Consider the following 19,359-nt stretch of genomic DNA (forward strand, 5'->3'; position numbering starts at 1 on the left):
GGGGGGCCGAGGGGGCCGAGGTGATGACCGAGGGGGAGGGGGAGGGGGAGGAGGAGGAGGACGGGGAGGAAGAGCAGGACGGGGAGGGGGCGGAGCCCGCCGGCGAGGGGGCGGAGGGGGGCGTGGTCCGGGCTCTGTTGATTGACAGGTCCACGGGTTCGGTCTGCGTGTGGAACTGGAGCGGCTCGGGCGGGGCCTCCGGTTTGACCTTGCTCCGGAGGGGGGTCGCCTCCATGTCCGGGTAGCTGTGCGATTTCGGGGACTGGGGGAGAGAAACAGGCACACAGATCCTAAATTTCACACAGGACACCCAGGCACACAGACACAGACATTCAAAGCCTCAAAGAGGGCTTTAAAAGTCCTTTAATAAGGCGCATATTATAATATTAATCATACTGGGGACTCCTGCAGTGACACGTTTGTACTGTATTTATGTGACTGTAGATGTGTATGTGTTCATGGCTATGGATAACTGTTAATGAGTACTGTACCTTATGGGACCTGTGTTTAGTAGTTGTTCCACTGACCTTCGGTATGCACTTATCGTATGTCGCTTTGGATAAATGCGTCTGCCAAATAAATGTCATGTAATGTGATGTATTTTACCTGTATATGAATGTTGGCCCTCGCTACATGTCATAAGATATTCTTAAGTACCACAGGACACCTTGGAAAACAGCAACAATCGACCACTCAGGCTAAACACAATCATTTAGAAGTAAGTAAATAAATAAAGAAGTAAGTAAATAAATGTAATAGTCCTACTTGCTAACAACACAGCGCCAGTATAATTAGTCTGCTGTGTCTGACATTTTTATCTGAATCTAATATACTGGGTGTGGGGAGTTATTAATGTTCCAGCTGGCTATATGCACCTACAGGCAGACTTATTCATTAGCTGGACTTACAATGCGTTACGAATCACAATATGCTTTTTAATGAATTCATATGGCTTACTGCAGCAACTAGCTAGCTGTACACTGTTACTGACGTGTTTGACACAAAGGTAGCTCAACGCTATTTTTCCAGAATTTAACTGAATTATTCACACAGCATGTCTGTCAACTTGCTAGCTGCTAATTTGCGCAGATTTCAAATTCAGAGCAAGCCAGCTACCTATAATAGCCAAGAACACGTATGCTGAAAAAACATTCATAACACATAAAACATTTACATTAACCTCACAGCAAGTACTCTGTCTCTGAGGTCTCTTTAAAACTGAAAGTGTCCTGTTTATCTGGCTAAATGACTCATTATGACTGGTGATTTCCTGCTTCTTGTACATATCTTTATCAGCAAGTACATTACGTTTACATTACAGGCATTTAGCAGACACACTTATCCAGAGCGACTTACGCAACTTTTTACACAGTATACTGTACATTTATACAGCTGGATAGACAACAAAGTAGACCACTTTGCGGATAACTGCTACTTTGTACTGGGTTGTCAACTAAAGGTGACTCTCAAAAATCTATTAATGAGTTTCTTGGTTCTGCATTTTTGGTAAATTAATTTCAGCCAGAGTACATTATTTTTATTTATTAAAAAATGTCCATAATCATGGCAGCTCTAAAGGAACTGCGCAGAACTCATTTAACAGTAATGTACTGTAATGGAGGGGCTGGCTTTTTAAAAAGGAAAAAGGAAAAAGAAGAACCTTTCACAAAAATCATTTTAAAAAAAACAGTTTTTTCGCATTTTCTGTGAAAAAAGCCAGCAAGCAAAAGTCTGAGGTTGTAACAGCAAGTCTTCCTCAAAGGCATTTACAACCTCATAATGCAGATAAATTTTCGCCACGGCCACAACTGCAAGATATTATACAAAGTTTCCCTCAGAAATCTTGTCTGTTTCCTTCCGTGTTACGCTGACTTGCTGTGTTTCCTCCCCTGTGTTACGCTGACTTGCTGTGTTTCCTCCCCTGTGTTACGCTGACTTGTGAGACAGCGCACGACGTGCAGACAACACAGGACTACCGGCGCGGAATACCAACGGCTGTGAAAACTCGATTCGTGCAAGGTGCAGAAATCACAGAAATCACCGCACAGAAGCAAGCGCATTAACATGGCTGACCCTCCCCTGTCACAGCATGGAAGAAGAAGAAGCAATTAGCGTCTATACAGGGTGGCAATGCAGTACAACGGAACGATAGTTGCAACTGCAGGGCTGCAGGTTTGATTACCAGTTGGGGCACAGCCGTTATACACTTGAGGGAGGTGCTTAACCTGAGCTGCTCCAGTACATATCCGGCTGAGTAAACGCACTGTGTGTAAAGAATGCAAGCCGTGCAGGTCTCTCTGGATCAGGCCGTCTGTGAAATGGGCTGAAATGTGGGTGTAAAACAGGACTGGAGACGGGACTTCCACACCCACGACCGTTCCAGCACTCCACTGTCTGCACCGCAAAGACATCACATGGGGCTCATTTCCTGACCTCCTGTCTGTCCGCCTGTCTGTCTGTCCGCCTGTCTGTCTATATGTCTGTCTGCCTGCCTGTCTGTCTCTCATGCCCTGTGATACCAAAGATGGACACTTCATTCCATTTCCAACCTGCCTGTTCAACAGTCTTATTTTCTTCTCCTGAAACTAGTTGCTTATAATCATTTTAATTTTCTCCTGTAGCCCAAAGAGAAAAGCAATTTCCCACATGTAGGCCTACATCCGCATGATCCAAATCCTTCTTCGCTGGACTAATATCAAGATGTTTATGCTGAATTACTGCACAGTGCATGTGTTATGAAATAATTAAAATCCTGACTCATTATTTTCAAACTACAGAAAATGTCAACATTTTACTGATCAGCAACTCATCAAACAAGTTCATGAGAATGCGTCTGATTTTGATTCTGATTAATGCAGCACATCACCCTCGTGACTCAGTGTTTCAGGCTGAGTTTATTGCACAGCTGACTGAAATATGTCTGAGGAAACGTTCATTGCATGTTCTTTAGTCCAGCAGGCTAGCTATGCCCCGTCATGACAAGAGGAACAGAACTGGATAGAACACAGCCAGACAGAAAGCAGGACAGCTAGCTCCTGCAGTATTCAAAGCAGGTGTGTAGTATCCAAGCAACACAACTTTACATATTAACAGCATATTAATACCCTTCCGCATAGAGATCCATTTCTGTCCTGAGACAACTTCTATTAGGAGCTATTCCTAGACCAGTAATATTCACTGTCTCCATCTGGGGAAAAAAGTTCTGACCAGTAGGGCAAGTTTTTTATAAACTGTATTGAACGGTTTCTCAGTTTCTTAGTTTTGGACCATTCAGATAAGGATTAGTATGGAGAATTAAATGAATGACTAGGCAGAAAGTACCAGGCAGTCGTTCCTTGCTTGCAAAACTGACTGCTGTGGGAATTTGAACGTCAAATATAATCAGCAAATAGAATGGAAAATATGTCTTCTGAAGCAGAAAGACTTAGAACTCGGGAACCGTTCTTTCTCTCAGAAGATATGAGTTACACTGTGTTTGTGATGACTGCTTGTTATGCTACGCTATAGCTGCTAAGCTAGCTATCATTAGGGGGTATTATTTTAAGTAAAAACCCAAAACAAAATGGCCAATACCCCAGACAAAGTGTGAGTGTGAATTATTGGTCCCTTCAGTGACCTGATAAAGAACCTGATTAAATGTAAGAAATGAACTCTGCATTATTAGTTTAGCTATTGATAGTTATAACGTGTGTAAATGCTGTCTGTTTTGTTTGTAAAATCAGGACTCTTCTGGCTACTAAATAAAGTGAATAAAAAATCTGTCATTTTCCATTTTAGTTCAGCTTGTACCCAAGATGTTCAGGTACTAAAATAGAAATCACTAGCTTCAAGCTCAATGAAAAACATTTCATTACTTACTGCTACCATAGCTCTTGTACAATATCAGACAGCTATCCATTTACCCATACTAGGACATGTCAACTTTGCAAACGTCTAACATCCTTGTGTCCAGTTCACCTTTAAAATGCAACACATACAATAAAGACTATGAAAACTAATTTATCCATTACAGACGCATGCTGTTATTCTGCAGGCAAACAGATGCATGAACTGAGCGGTGCTGTTTGTTTTTTATTATGTAGTTAGGCTGTATGGGGGGGGGGGGGGGGCAGGGGTGCCCTTTTGAACCAGGGAAACCTCTCGTCATCAGAGGGGGATTCACACAACGCTCTCGCTGCATTCAAGCACTTCAAAGCTCAGCAAACTAGCTGCGCTTTCCAAAAGCTGACAATTAGCAAGCGTTTAATGAGCTCTTTTCTTCCTCACGGTCGAGCCCTGCCTGTGCGGAGGACCGCCGGCCTGGCCGTCCTCGGCGTCCGAATGAAAGCCGCTCCTTGTGTGCGCTTGCGTAACGCGGCGCGGTAAGAACGGACCCAAGCGGGTTACCACTACGTTTCCTTGGAAACGATGGGCCTGGACATGGCCCCTGACTCCATCCCCGACCCGCCAGTCCAGGGCCGGTGTTGGGCGATCACTGCGACCCCACAGCTGCACTGGCCTTTACTGCAAGCGTGTTAATGTGAACCACAGCCACAGACTCCGGTGTTAATGAATGTATCTCCTCCCTAACCCTAACACTCCTCCTCCAAGGTGAGACACATTCATAATTTAACCATTTGTAGCCCAGTACCTGCAGAATTCCCTCCATTGTCCGACACGGACGAGAGTCGTGTGGGATGCGTTTAAGCAGCTCTGAGTCGCTCGTCCTAACCCTAACCCTCTCTCTCCCCACACAGCCGAGAGGACAGTACTACATAACAGCGCTGAAGTTCATGCGCATCATACTGCTGATCGCATCGTCACGTTAGCGCATCATACTGCTGATCGCATCGTCACGTTAGCGCATCATACTGCTGATCGCATCACCACGTTAGCGCATCATACTGCTGATCGCATCGTCACGTTAGCGCATCATACTGCTGATCGCATCGTCACGTTAGCGCATCATACTGCTGATCGCATCGTCACGTTAGCGCATCATACTGCTGATCGCATCACCACGTTAGCGCATCATACTGCTGATCGCATCGTCACGTTAGCGCATCATACTGCTGATCGCATCGTCACGTTAGCGCATCATACTGCTGATCGCATCGTCACGTTAGCGCATCATACTGCTGATCGCATCGTCACGTTAGCGCATCATACTGCTGATCGCATCGTCACGTTAGCGCATCATACTGCTGATCGCATCGTCACGTTAGCGCATCATACTGCTGATCGCATCGTCACGTTAGCGCATCATACTGCTGATCGCATCACCACGTTAGCGCATCATACTGCTGATCGCATCGTCACGTTAGCGCATCATACTGCTGATCACATCACCACGTTAGCGCATCATACTGCTGATCGCATCGTCACGTTAGCGCATCATACTGCTGATCGCATCACCACGTTAGCGCATCATACTGCTGATCGCATCGTCACGTTAGCGCATCATACTGCTGATCGCATCGTCACGTTAGCGCATCATACTGCTGATCGCATCGTCACGTTAGCGCATCATACTGCTGATCGCATCACCACGTTAGCGCATCATACTGCTGATCGCATCACCACGTTAGCGCATCATACTGCTGATCGCATCGTCACGTTAGCGCATCATACTGCTGATCGCATCGTCACGTTAGCGCATCATACTGCTGATCGCATCGTCACGTTAGCGCATCATACTGCTGATCGCATCACCACGTTAGCGCATCATACTGCTGATCGCATCGTCACGTTAGCGCATCATACTGCTGATCGCATCGTCACGTTAGCGCATCATACTGCTGATCGCATCACCACGTTAGCACATCTGAACTGCTCCGCTCATCCAGCGCAAAGCCGAACACTCTCACGCTGGGATCAGCACAGGAGTGTGGTAGAAAGAGGGCACAGCCTTGCAGTCTGGCGGCGGCTATTCCTCACACACCCATAATGCACTGCATGGTTCCCATGCCACCTTTTTAACAGAAAGGGACTGATCCCCCACCCTGGAGTTTACAGAATAACGGAATGCAGGAAGATCTCAGTCCATCTCAGCGGAGCCTCTGTCAGGCTGCCGTGGATTCCGAGACAGGGCGCTGTAGCTGGACCCTATAGGAATGCAATTAACCGCAATGGCTTTGGTATAGATCCAGCTGCATAAACGGGTGCTGTGTAAAAAATGTCACAGCTGTGCAAGTCGCTCTGGATAAGAGCATCCGCTAAACATCTGTAATGAACCATAATGCAGTGTCTGAATCACCACTGCTGTGGTTGAGCAGGGCTGAACACTGAACACTGTCTGCCCCCTGCATCCCCACAGGGTCTTCCCCTGGTCCAGCTAATTAGGGTGTGTTCTCCCAGGCATTTTAAACCCATGAGCACAGCTGAGAGAACACCTGAACACTGCCACAATAAGATCCACATCTGCACCACAGTAAATCACTGCACAGCATCGTCTCCTCAGACCCCTCCCTTGGGCTCTATACACACAATACCAACTCAAGCCATCGGGGCGGCACTATAGGGTCCTCCAGTTTACACTCAACAGGCTAAAATACTCTCTTATCCTCGAGCCAATCAGGGTTCTCTCAGCCAAGCTCATGTAACGACACTCAACAAGCGCAATCATGGAATCCCGTGCAATACAACAGGCATGTGGGGAAATCAGATCGTAGGATATTGCATTGCCATTCAGCCATATAATAATAGTATCCTACAAAAACACTACAGACTGATTCATTCAGTCTGGTAATTCTTTTTGGGAATTTAAGAGACTTATTTTTCTGATAATTCGTGAATATACATTTCTGGGGATGTTTTAATTCAGAAATGCTAATGGCATCTAAATGCCTCTCAGCAGTTGTGTGGTAATAATACTGTGAGCTCTCCTGCTGAAGGGTCTGGAAAACACACACAACCTTAAATGCGCAGCAGGGGAAAAATGTGAATATTTCATTTGTCCATTAGTGATTTTTTGAAGATGGCCTTATGAAAACATCAGCGCGTGTTTTTACATGTGCTTGGGTGGAGGACACAGTAATTTTATTTCATTTGCATAATCCGCAGCGCTAATCATGTCTAGAGAGATGAGGGGGAGAGGGAGAGAAAAAAAGAGCGAGAGAGAGGGAGAAAGGGAGTGGGAAAGAGAGAAAGAGAGAGGGAGGGAGGAGACAGCAGGAAAGAGAGGGAGAAAGAAAGGAGATATATAGAGAGAAACAGAGTGAGAGAGGGAGAGAGAGGGAGGGAGAAAGAAAGGAGATATATAGACAAACAGAGATAGAGAGGGAGAAAGAGAGTGGAAGAGAAAGAAAGGGAGAGGGAGGGAGGAGACAGCAGGAAAGAGAGGGAGAAAGAAAGGAGATATATAGAGAGAAACAGAGTGAGAGAGGGAGAGAGAGGGAGGGAGAAAGAAAGGAGATATATAGAGAAACAGAGACAGAGTGAGAGAGGGAGAGAGAGAGAGGGAGAAAGAAAGGAGATATATAGAGAGAAACAGAGTGAGAGAGGGAGAGAGAGGGAGAAAGAAAGGAGATATATAGAGAGAAACAGAGACAGAGTGAGAGAGAGAGGGACAAAGAAAGGAAATATATAGAAAGAAATAGAGACAGGGTGAGAGCGGGAGAAATTAAAGGAGGTATATAGAGAGACACAGAGACAGAGTTATTTTGTACACTGTGTCAGGCCACTGAAAGGCGTAACTTGTCTGTGTGCTGTGAGACTGCAGCACAAACGGACCGTTTCTCAGCCTCGTACCCCCTTTGCCACCTGAAAACAAAATGGAGCACCCCAACGCACCCTTTAGGGGCCACCCCACAGCCGCACAGGAGTTAATGACCTATCAGGAGTATTACGAAGGGGAGCTTACGAGTGCAGCCCAGCTGCTGCGGTGTTGGGGGGGTTTGGGGGGGTGAGGTGAGTTTTAAGAAACTCTCACGGACTCACCGGCATCCCGGTGACTCAGATCAGGGGCGTGTCCAATGGGGCGGGGCCAGGGTGGCACTAACCACTTCTGCAATTTGATTGGCCACCCCAGGACCCATATTTTCCCACCTAAAATAGTGCATTATTATTGGCTAATATAACTTCCCATGAAGGAAATCCTGGTCACAACCCCCCCCCCCCCATTTCTATAGTGAGTAAAGTAATGGAAGGTAGGCAGGAGTGGATTTGAACTCATAAATTGAGGGGGGGGTTGGGGTTGATGGGGGCAGTTGTGGATATCGGCAGTAATGTACTTCATACAGTACATGAGGAATCAGGATTGTCCGTTCCCAGTACTGCACTGGCTGGCTGCTTGTGCAAGCCCATTCTCTCATTGACAGTCCGCATTACAGCTCCAATATATAATGCAAATCAGGCCTTTAAATCAAGCCCAGAGGGAGAGATCACTGACAGGCATTACTGGGAGATAGGATCCCAGTGGAAGCGCCGTGCCCGCTGGATAATATGCGGTTTGTTTTCCTATTGATCTGCAGAGCAGTAATTACTCACTTTTTCAGGGACTTCATCCCGTGCTCTTAATTCACTCACTTGAGCGCTTTTTTCGCTGACTGTCCGTTTTGATGAGCGTGCATTTTAAACGGTGCTCTATCGATCGCGCTGCCCAAGCAAAGGTCAAAGGCATTACGTCTTTTTTTTCTCCCTCTAACTAGCTACAAATAATGTGGTGATTTCTCGGTTAGACCAGGCTAGAAGGCCACTATTCAGAAGCTTGCAGGAAAAATCACCTTTAAAGATATCTTGTGATTTATAACTGAACCAGGGAAGTGTTGAATAAAATCTTTCATACAAGTTCTCCACTGTAGAACATTTTTAATACATTCAACAGCTGAATAGTATACGAGAAAAAAAGAGAAAAAAACACAAAACTTTTTTTTTTCTCATGTCTGGGTTTCCTTTACGGGAGTCTTCTCAACAGAAATGGAAAAAGTTTCAAACCCTCAGCTTCCCCCGCTCTCACTTTCATCATCACGGTGCACCCCCCCCCACCCCGCCCCCGCCCACCCAGTCCTGATGACATTCTCTTCTTTGGAGGCTACAGGTTAAGCAGGGGCATAAATGTTTTTCCGAAACTGTTTTTTTTTTTTCTTTTGATTGAAACGCCAGAGCAGCAGCTGGTATTTTCCGGCAGTGGCCTGGCAGAGGGCCGAGCCGAAACGGGGACCGCGTGTCTGCAGCGTTAGCGTGTCCGCAGCGTTAGCGATCGGCGCAGCGTTAGCGTGTCCGCAGCATTAGCGTGTCCGCAGCGTTAGCGATCGGTGCAGCGTTAGCGATCGCCGCAGGGTTAGCGTGTCCGCAGCGTTAGCGATCGCCGCAGCGTTAGCGATCGCCGCAGGGTTAGCGATCGCCGCAGGGTTAGCGTGTCCGCAGCGTTAGCGATCGGCGCAGGGTTAGCGTGTCCGCAGCGTTAGCAATCGGCGCAGGGTTAGCGTGTCCGCAGCGTTAGCGATCGCCGCAGCGTTAGCGATCATATCATCCCCGCCGCACTTCAAAGGCCGGCCCGCGTAGGCCATGCGCATCCTGGGGCACGGCATCGTGGGAGACGGTATCAGGTGAAAGCACACAGGAAGCAGAGAGAGCCGAACCGCGGCCCACGCGTAGCGCTCCTTCGCTTAACGCTCCTCCCTCTCAGCTACAATCCCCGAGCTGCTAAAGCACCCAAAGCAACGTAGGCAAAACCGCCATCGCGCGCTCCTGCTGTTATCCACTGTCCACCCATTCAGAACGCAGCGCTAGGCTCTCCTGAGCACATTTATTTAGAGGTATACCTTGCAATGCAGAAGCAATGATCTGAAGACAACTGACTGAACTCTGTGGGAAAGCAAACTAACTCAACTAATCTAAACCTAACTCACCTAAAATCAACCTGACTCAACTAATCTCAACCTAACTCAAATAAACTCAACCTGACTGAACTAATCTTAACCTACCTCAACTAATCTCAACCTAACTCAAATAAACTCAGCTAAACTCAATCTGACTCAACTAATCTCAACCTAACTCAACTAAACTCAACCGGACACAACTAATCTCAACCTTCCTCAACTAATCTCAACCTGACTCAACTAATCTCAACCTACCTCAGCTAAACTCAACCGGACACAACTAATCTCAACCTACCTCAACTAATCTCAACCTAACTCAAATAAACTCAGCCAAACTCAATCTACCTCCACGAATCTCAACCTACCTCAACTAATCTCAACCTGACTCAACAAATCTCAACCTACCTCAACTAAACTCAACCGGACACAACTAATCTCAACCTACCTCAACTAATCTCAACCTGACTAATCTCAACCTCAACTCAAATAATGTCTTGAGAATGCTATGATGTTCACCTGATAACTGCCCTGGTGTATAGTGCAGAAGCATCTCAGTAGAGGCAGCTTGGCCTTTGCCAGGACGCTAACTTGTTCTGTCCATATTGCCCATAAGGAGTCATATCCCCACTGCAGGCAAGACCTCAGTGCATCCATCTAAGAAGCAGTCAGATTGGATACCAGTGTCACTGCATCACCTGTGACAGTGCGTCAGGCAAGATCAATATAAACATACGAGTAATAAAAAGAGTCTGTGACCATATACTACTGCCAACAGACATCAGCATCACTCCAATAAGGACAGCAGACTTTGTCAAAGCAATTATCTCAAAATACCAAATCTTTTGCCACTAACGTACCCATCACCACAAACAAAGAAAGGAAGGAAAGAGAGAGAGGGAAAACATGTCCTTTATCCAGACATGGTGTGCACTACCTAGCAACAGGATTGGCTTGGCAGTATACTCTTCACTTCCAAAAAATCACAGTGGGGTGGATGTTCTCAAAGATAGCAATTTGCCACCATTTATTGTGAATGTGACACTAAGATTGCATGGTAGAGATATCAGATAAACTATACCCCCTGGGGTGAACAGGTTAGGACATTCTCTTAAAAAACAAAGACACAGTCAGTCACAATAAATTTCATCAGATTTGATAAAGATTGATACTTAAGGGGGGGCGCTCTCTTACCCCTTGCTGGGACTCCAGAGGCTCTGCTTTAACTCTGACGGCAGGCATCCCGTCCAGCATTAACATCCTGTTATTAACGGCGTCTGCAGAGGGAAGAGCAGAGAGAGAGAGTGAGAGATTGAGAGAGTGAGAGAAAGGGTGAGCGAATGAGTGAGTGATAGAGTGAGTGAGTGTGAGTGAGTGAGAGGGTGAGAGAGTGAGTGAGCGAGCGAGTGAGCTGGTCGCCACGCGCAGTGCTGAGTCATCACATCTCCACCCGGCCCGTATCATGTCCACTGAGCCCATTATCAAAGAGAAATCAAAATAAAAATAATAGAACAGCACCGCTCAGTCTAGGGGAAACACGGCAGGGATTACTGCAGCTCCACTGCGCGTGTACAGGAGCCTGTCAGGCACATTTACTCAACACTGCGCTAAGAGCAGCCGTGTGTCATCTCTGCCCTGAACTGAGACTGTACTCTCGCAGGTAAAGCACAGGGCACCTGCGAGAAATGCACCTGTTCAGAGCACCCCAGGCACGGGAAAGCACAACCATTCTGACATGTCGACATCTCATTCTGAAGTCTGCACAATATTAATATACATGTAAGCACTAAACCGTGTTATGATGATGCAATAGTCAAATAGATATAATAATACTGATCTTGTGCTGTCTGTTTATATGTCCTCCTGTTTGTACATTAATGAATTCTAGCAGTCTTTTGTTTCAGAATACGCTGAACTGTCATGATGGTGCGTATGCTGTGAAGAACATTGAACAGCATTTAACAGGTGGGAAAATGAACTAAACTCATTACAGAGTCAACTGCCCAAATTGTAGATGGCTCCCATTGTGGATTTTCTGTGGTAATTATTTGTGTTATGAGAAACCCTTGTTTCTTTTTCAAAGACATCTACTGCTCCTGACATGTCTGTCGTCCAGAAAAGGCTAAAGATAATTCATCATGCTGTCAGCTGCCCTCAGTGTGAACTTGAGGGCAACAGACACTCCAGAGAATTGTGGGATTTGTATTTTTCTCTCGTTACACAATGCAGTTGTTCACTGCACACAATGACTTGGCGGGAGTGACTGGTTTCTTATTAATCAGCTGACATTTGCAAGCGAGCCTTTGGGCTCAGAAAAAACACTCAAAGTGCTCAAAATAAACATCTGTCTTGAGATTGTACTTTCCAACTTTCAAGCCAAGAAATTTGAATAAAACCACAAATTTAAGAATGCATGGAGGCCTACAGTGCAGGGACACATACGCACACACACACGCTCACAGACACACTCACACACACACACACACACACACACACACACACACGTGCTCACACAACAAACACAAACAAGAAAAGAATGAAGACAGTGATGAAGGACACAGGAGCGTTGGGGTGCCGATGCAGAGACACACATCCTGGGAAATAACAGTGCAGAGCCAGAGCGTCCCACTCACTCATTATGGGCCCCCCCATCCACACAGGCCTGTGTCCCCCCCCCACCCCATCCACACAGGCCTGTACCCCCACCCCCCCCATCCACACAGGCCTATACCTCCCCCCCCTGTCCACACAGGCCTGTGTCCCCCCCCCACCCCATCCACACAGGCCTGTACCCCCCCCCCCCCCCCCATCCACACAGGCCTGTGTCCCCCCCCCCACCCCATCCACACAGGCCTGTGTCCCCCCCTCCCACCCCATCCACACAGGCCTGTGCCCCCCCCCACCCCATCCACACAGGCCTGTCCCCCCCCCCATCCACACAGGCCTGTTTGTGTGAAAATATCCATATAAGAGGGAGGGAAAACAGACATTTGCAGCAGGGATTTGGCGTGATGTACTTTGGTGTCAGATCTCAGGCCAATATGACCCTCCATTGATCCAGTCCAATCATGCCCGTCTAGTACAAGCATGCATGAGGAAGGTTGTGTATCACACGGGTTCCTCACAGAAGACCTCCTGCGCGTAACAGGAGGGCAGCGGTGCCATTTGGAGACATCAGCGAAAATCCAACGGCAGCCAGGTGAGCATCGGAGGAGCGGTCCTGATGGAACTCGCCACCTTTGTTACCTGCGCTGTCACACACTTAAAACACCGCTATTACACATCCCTTTCCGCATCACGGTCAAGGAGCCCAGTGCAAATTTTTTCACCTGCATTTGACCTGACCCACTTCGGGTGAAAGTGCTGGTGAAAGCCCAGGGAACTTCCGGAAACTTCCACAGACAGCGATAGCACCTGGACTCAAATTGCGAAATGCAGGCGTGGTGTTTTACCAAGAAAGCTGCCACACAGTATCGAAAAACAATATTACGTGGTTATATAGGCCTGTATCTAGATGTTTTTTTTTGTTTCCTTTTTAGATGCTACACACTTTGTTACACCTCACCTCAATCTGTTGTTTTTCTGGAATTGTTCCCTATAGTGGTTTAGAATGCAGAACAGTGTAATTTATTCATTCTAAAGTGATCCATGATTATTCCCGTTCTTGCTATCGGACTGGAGCCAGATCCATTTTATTTTGGCAGATCAGACAATAAATCAAAGGTAAAATGCAAAAAACTTAGGGAACACAGCCACAGATTAAGCATCTCTCTGCCAATGCCAGTAAAGATGAGAGAAAAAGGAAACGGACCTCAGAGTTATGCCTGATTCTGGTTCTGAAATCAGTCAAGCCTCAGCTTGTGAGCTTCAGGGGTTTAAACCCTGCGCCTCTCTAAAACCCAAAAGGCCACGACACGTGAGGACGCGGAAGGGAAGAGGCTCAGTCCTTCACATTCCAACATGAATCAGCTCCTAACGCTTCTCATTATAACAAAAACAGAAACAAAAACCCAGCGTGTCTGGAGCTGAGAGCGTGTTGAGGTTGATGACGTACGCTAGGTTAGCAGAAGCCGAACTTCCTGGTGCGCCCTGCTCTGTATGCAGGGCAGGGTTTCGGTTCCCGAACGCGATGGCGAGATAAGCGTGATTCAGACTCCCGCGGTCCAGCGCCCCGAGGTCCGGGGCGCGACGTACACGCAGACTAATGCACCTGTCATTATCTATTTTAAAAATAAAAAGAAAATTTTTATCTCTGTTTATGCAGCCGGAGCATGCACTTCAAAGCAAACGTTCTTTTTTAAATTGGTCGCCGCCCCCAGCGATACCCTCTGCGTGCGAAACGCGCTCCTGTTTAAATTCACGCATGTATGACACTCCGCTGAGGAACTGATTCGGATACAAAACTGAGTCTTCGCCAACGTGACCAGTAAGCATAAGCCAGAGGGCAAATCACCGCTGGAAACTGGATCCAAACCACGCCCACCACACGCCATGGGACCCACACCACACGCCATGGGATGCCCACCACACGCCACGGGACCCACACCACACGCCATGGGACCCACACCACACGCCATGGGACCCACACCACACGCCACGGGACCCACACCACACGCCACGGGACCCACACCACACGCCATGGGACCCACACCACACGCCACGGGACCCACACCACACGCCACGGGACCCACACCACACGCCACGGGACCCCCACCCCACGCCATGGGACCCACAGGACCCACACCACACGCCATGGGACCCCCACCCCACGGGACCCACAGGACCCACACCACACGCCACGGGACCCCCACCACACGCCATGGGACCCACACCACACGCCATGGGACCCCCACGCCATGGGACCCCCACCCCACGCCATGGGACCCACGGGACCCACACCACACGCCACGGGACCCACACCACACGCCATGCTCCCCTACCACACGCCACGGGACCCCCACCACACGCCATGGGACCCACACCACACGCCACGGGACCCACACCACACGCCACGGGACCCCCACCACACGCCACGGGACCCCCACCACACGCCACGGGACCCCCACCCCACGCCATGGGACCCACACCACACGCCATGGGACCCCCACCCCACGCCATGGGACCCACGGGACCCCCACCACACGCCATGGGACCCCCACCACACGCCATGGGACCCGAGGTTCACTAATAAGACAGAGCGCTTGATTCAGACAACTCGGTGTGACTGCAGGGTCTGTGCCCTGTTTGTAAATCTGGTCTGTAAATGTGGAAGCTCGGTGTGACTGCAGCGTCTGTGCCGTCTGTAAATGTGGTCTGTAAATGTGGAAGCTCGGTGCGACTGCAGCGTCCTTCGCCTCCAGCACTTTGTGGGCTGGAGAATGCGTAACTATGGCAACGGAAGGTGGAGCTTCCAGCCGTGCGCTGGGTTGAGGAGAACAGGAAGAGGCTATTTTTCCTCCTTTGCGGATGTCCGTGCAGAAATCCCCCCCGAGCCCCCAGACAGAGGGGGGTGACCGGGGACCCCAAATCCCAGAGGGTGTGCGGTTTTCCCTGCACCACACAGAGAAGCGATGGGGGGGGCAGGCACAGAGGGTCTGCCAGCCCCGGGGGCCAGTTATACAGGCCTGTGTGGGATGGAAACCCACTAAACAGCCTATTTAGGACGGTGTACAAACCATACTGCTCGAGGAAAAGGTCAGCCTTCAGATGAAATGTCCCTGGACAAAAGAATGTAATGCCTGCTGAAAAGGGGAAAACCGTAAAGAAGTAAAGTCCAGCTCTGACTCCTTAACCACACCGACTGCCCTCCCCAAGGCTGTAAACTGGAAATCAGTAATCTGGGTTATTTGGGCAATCTGGGTTTGCCATGGTGCTTTTCATGAATGGCTGTGGGTGTAATACAGAGACTATCCAGGGGAGTGACAGGCTTCAGTATCACAAGCACAAAGAGTCCATTACACTGATAAATATTTTGGAAAATGGACTGAGTCAGTAGTTATTTTTTTACCCAGTATTACATCACATAAACAGTCCTCAAAAACAATGGCTTCGTAAACAAAGACAGCTGAATCAGAGCCTGCCAGTCCAAAACCCACGACCGAAACCTGCTGCCCGAGAGGGACTAGAATTCCTCTGAAGGAAGAACTTTAAATCCTCAAATCAGTTTTTAAATAAACACACTCGGGCACTGAACAACATCTTAAACAAAAGCAGGCTGTGCTTCCAGTGAAACGAATGCTTTATATTCCTGAACCACAGCAGAGCAAAGCCAATCACAAAAAAACAAACAGCACAAATTCCACTGTGCTGTCACACCACAGAGATAACACACTATGCACTACACACTTTACACAACAATCCCTTTCACCGTTCAGCCTGGATAGTGTGTGTTTAAATACCTCTGTTTAATTCCAAAAATGTAAAAACAGTGCGCAGTTTAATCCAGTCCATCATTTTCATCTAAAAAAGTCCTGACACGACATAACGGAAGCCCTACCATGGCGGTTTCAGTGTGCCGTAGAGACCAAGCCCTTGATCAGCGCGGGGCAAGCTCTCAAACAAACACAAACCTGGAATAACTGGGTTTCTGTCTGAAGCATCGGCGCTAGGCAGGCCGCAACCCGGTCAGGGATTCAGCAGCGGCAGAAAGCCGACCAGGCCGCAGGTCCTGTGTGAACGCCGTACATGAGGAGGTCTGAAACGCTCTCGCGAAGGTGAGGGTGGAGCGCCGGGCTCCAGAACGTTCTGCCACACCGAGCCGAGGGCGACAGGGCCCCCAGCAGGCCGCGAGTCGGGGGGAGCCCAGATTAAAACGCTATTTTCCTTCGCCGGGGGTCTGGGATGGATTCGGGGGGGGGTCCCAGGTGTAAGAGGGGGCAGTGGAGCGTGTAGAGGCTCTCTCTCCACTCCCTCCTCTCGTCCCAGGAGAGGGTCCCGAAGAGGAATGAGGGCAATTTCACCGGAATGGGAGGGGAGGTGGGGGGGGGGGCGGGTGCACAGCTAATCCAGGATCCAATTCCCGAGTCACAGGACGGGCGGAGCTGAGCTCAGACCCCGCGGCGGCGCGGAGCATCGCCACGGCGACCGGCACCACGGCGATGCCCGCTGGAGCAGAACCGCGTCTGAGGGCAGCCAGACGAACGAGCGGCAAATCGATATGAGGCGACAGGCCTCTGAAGAAGACCTGACCCCCCCCCCCCCCCTCCCCAGACCCCCCCGACCCCACGCTGACCCCGCGGGATGATTTAGGGAACATTTCGCGGCTCGCCAGCACTGGGGCGTCACACTCCTCCTGACCAGCCCACATGTGACCGCGCTTGTTCTGTTTAACGGTGATGTGTTAACATGCCTGTGAAAATCTGTAAAGAACCCTCCCCCCATTCTGCATGAGCTTAGTCTTCATTAGGACTATTTAAACCATTCAAAATCTGTCAATCATATCCAAAAATCGATTTAAAAAAAATAAGAGCAGGGTTTCCCCAGCTTTATTTCCCTGTTTGTTCAGGCTGTTCGTTGGAAAGTGTTTTGCGAGATAACAGGCAGTGACATTTCTCTGGAATACGCTCACACGCTCCCTCCGTTTATTTCCTGAGAGAAGAGCACGTCTTTCTGAGTAAACATGCCCCTTTCCCATAATGCTTTGCGGCTGTGCCCAGAGCCCGCAGCGACGCCGCATCTGTAACGCAGAGGTTGGTTCTGCTGCCGGGGGCGGGGCTCGGATGACGAGGTGGGGCACAGAGAAGCGGATGGGGGGGGGTGGGGGGGGGTGGTGGGGGTGGGTGGATGTTTGGAGACCAGAACTAAGGCTCACATTTCCACCGGCCTCACTGCCCCGTCCAAAAGGAGATAAAACTGTCACATGTTCTTCCCTAGTTTGCGTTCAGAAGCAGAGTACCCTCAGCCCAGCCCAGTCCGACTACAGCCCAGCGTGTCCACCCACACAAACAAGAACCATTCTCATCGCCATGCAACAGTCGCTTTGGCAGGACTTTGAATGCGTACAGCAGTCTGGGTTCCTCTGACCTGTTTCTGTGAGGGGGGGGGGGGGTTGTGGGGGGGTCAGGGGGAGGCGGTGTTCACTTCCCTATCCTATGCCCACAGCCACCCAAATACCACGAGTCAGGAGACCACACAACTTCTCCTTCAGTTCTCTCATGCCTGCACATGTGCAAGGCCAACAAGCACACAGCTATGTCCAGAGTCACATGTGATGTGCGATACGACATCATACAATACGATGTACGATAAAGCAGCCATGTGGGCAGCTGCTGTTTGTTAGAAGGGTTCTCCAAATAACTTTCCCCTTTCAGAGGCAGTGTAAAGCATTCTGCTTTGACAGACCTCGAGGACTTAGCGGTCTCTCCACGGAGGAGTCAACGGTCTCTCTACTGAGGAGTTAACGGTCTCTCTACTGAGGAGTCAGCGGTCTCTCTACTGAGGAGTTAGCGGTCTCTCTACTGAGGAGTTAGCGGTCTCTCCACTGAGGAGTTAGCGGTCTCTCTAGCGAGGAGTTAGCGGTCTCTCCACTGAGGAGTTAGCGGTCTCTCTAGCGAGGAGTTAGCGGTCTCTCCACTGAGGAGTTAGCGGTCTCTCCACTGAGGAGTTAGCGGTCTCTCCACTGAGGAGTTAGCGGTCTCTCTACTGAGGAGTCAGCGGTCTCTCTACTGAGGAGTTAGCGGTCTCTCCACTGAGGAGTTAGCGGTCTCTCTACTGAGGAGTCAACGGTCTCTCCACTGAGGAGTTAGCGGTCTCTCTACTGAGGAGTCAACGGTCTCTCCACTGAGGAGTTAGCGGTCTCTCTACTGAGGAGTCAACGGTCTCTCCACTGAGGAGTTAGCGGTCTCTCCACTGAGGAGTTAGCGGTCTCTCTACTGAGGAGTTAGCGGTCTCTCCACTGAGGAGTTAGCGGTCTCTCTACTGAGGAGTTAGCGGTCTCTCCACTGAGGAGTTAGCGGTCTCTCCACTGAGGAGTTAGCGGTCTCTCCACTGAGGAGTTAGCGGTCTCTCTACTGAGGAGTCAGCGGTCTCTCTACTGAGGAGTTAGCGGTCTCTCCACTGAGGAGTTAGCGGTCTCTCTACTGAGGAGTCAACGGTCTCTCCACTGAGGAGTTAGCGGTCTCTCTACTGAGGAGTCAACGGTCTCTCCACTGAGGAGTTAGCGGTCTCTCTACTGAGGAGTCAACGGTCTCTCCACTGAGGAGTTAGCGGTCTCTCCACTGAGGAGTTAGCGGTCTCTCTACTGAGGAGTTAACGGTATCCTCTACCTGGCGGGTTCCAGGGCGCTGAATGACTAATGCTGCAGCGCTGCTCAAAGATGTCAATTTTTCACCCTGGCAACTTCGCCCACGCATGCAGCACGAACCCTGCCACTTCCTCCTCAGACGACTCTTCATCATCACTGTCTGCTTCGCGGGCTCCGATGAGGAGAGGCTCACCGCACCAGTCTGTCCCAGACGGCTCCTCCACAGACCTCCCCCCCACAGACCATCAGACCGCCAGACCGTCGGCCCGAAGCGCGCGCGTGTTTTAGAGCTCCTCTCCGGTCAGCAGCTGCTCGGGTGTC

The 19,359-nt window shown here is 49.5% G+C and overlaps 1 protein-coding gene across 2 annotated transcripts in view; it reads right to left on the reverse strand.

The window, feature by feature from the left end:
* Positions 1 to 19,359, reverse strand: part of LOC118213959 (Krueppel-like factor 12) — a 61,431-nt gene that overhangs the window by 24,527 nt on the left and 17,545 nt on the right. For both annotated transcript variants that reach the window (XM_035393244.1, XM_035393245.1), the window contains exons 2-3: positions 10,992 to 11,074; positions 1 to 262 (exon numbers count right to left, since the gene is read on the reverse strand). The exon at positions 1 to 262 is cut by the window's left edge and continues 258 nt beyond it. In XM_035393244.1, the coding sequence (XP_035249135.1) occupies positions 1 to 262; positions 10,992 to 11,057 (328 nt within the window). In that variant the 5' untranslated portion in view covers positions 11,058 to 11,074. The remainder of the gene's footprint in view (positions 263 to 10,991; positions 11,075 to 19,359) is intronic.

The sequence above is a fragment of the Anguilla anguilla genome, chromosome 15, assembly GCF_013347855.1.
Source record: "Anguilla anguilla isolate fAngAng1 chromosome 15, fAngAng1.pri, whole genome shotgun sequence".
Lineage (NCBI taxonomy): Eukaryota > Metazoa > Chordata > Actinopteri > Anguilliformes > Anguillidae > Anguilla > Anguilla anguilla.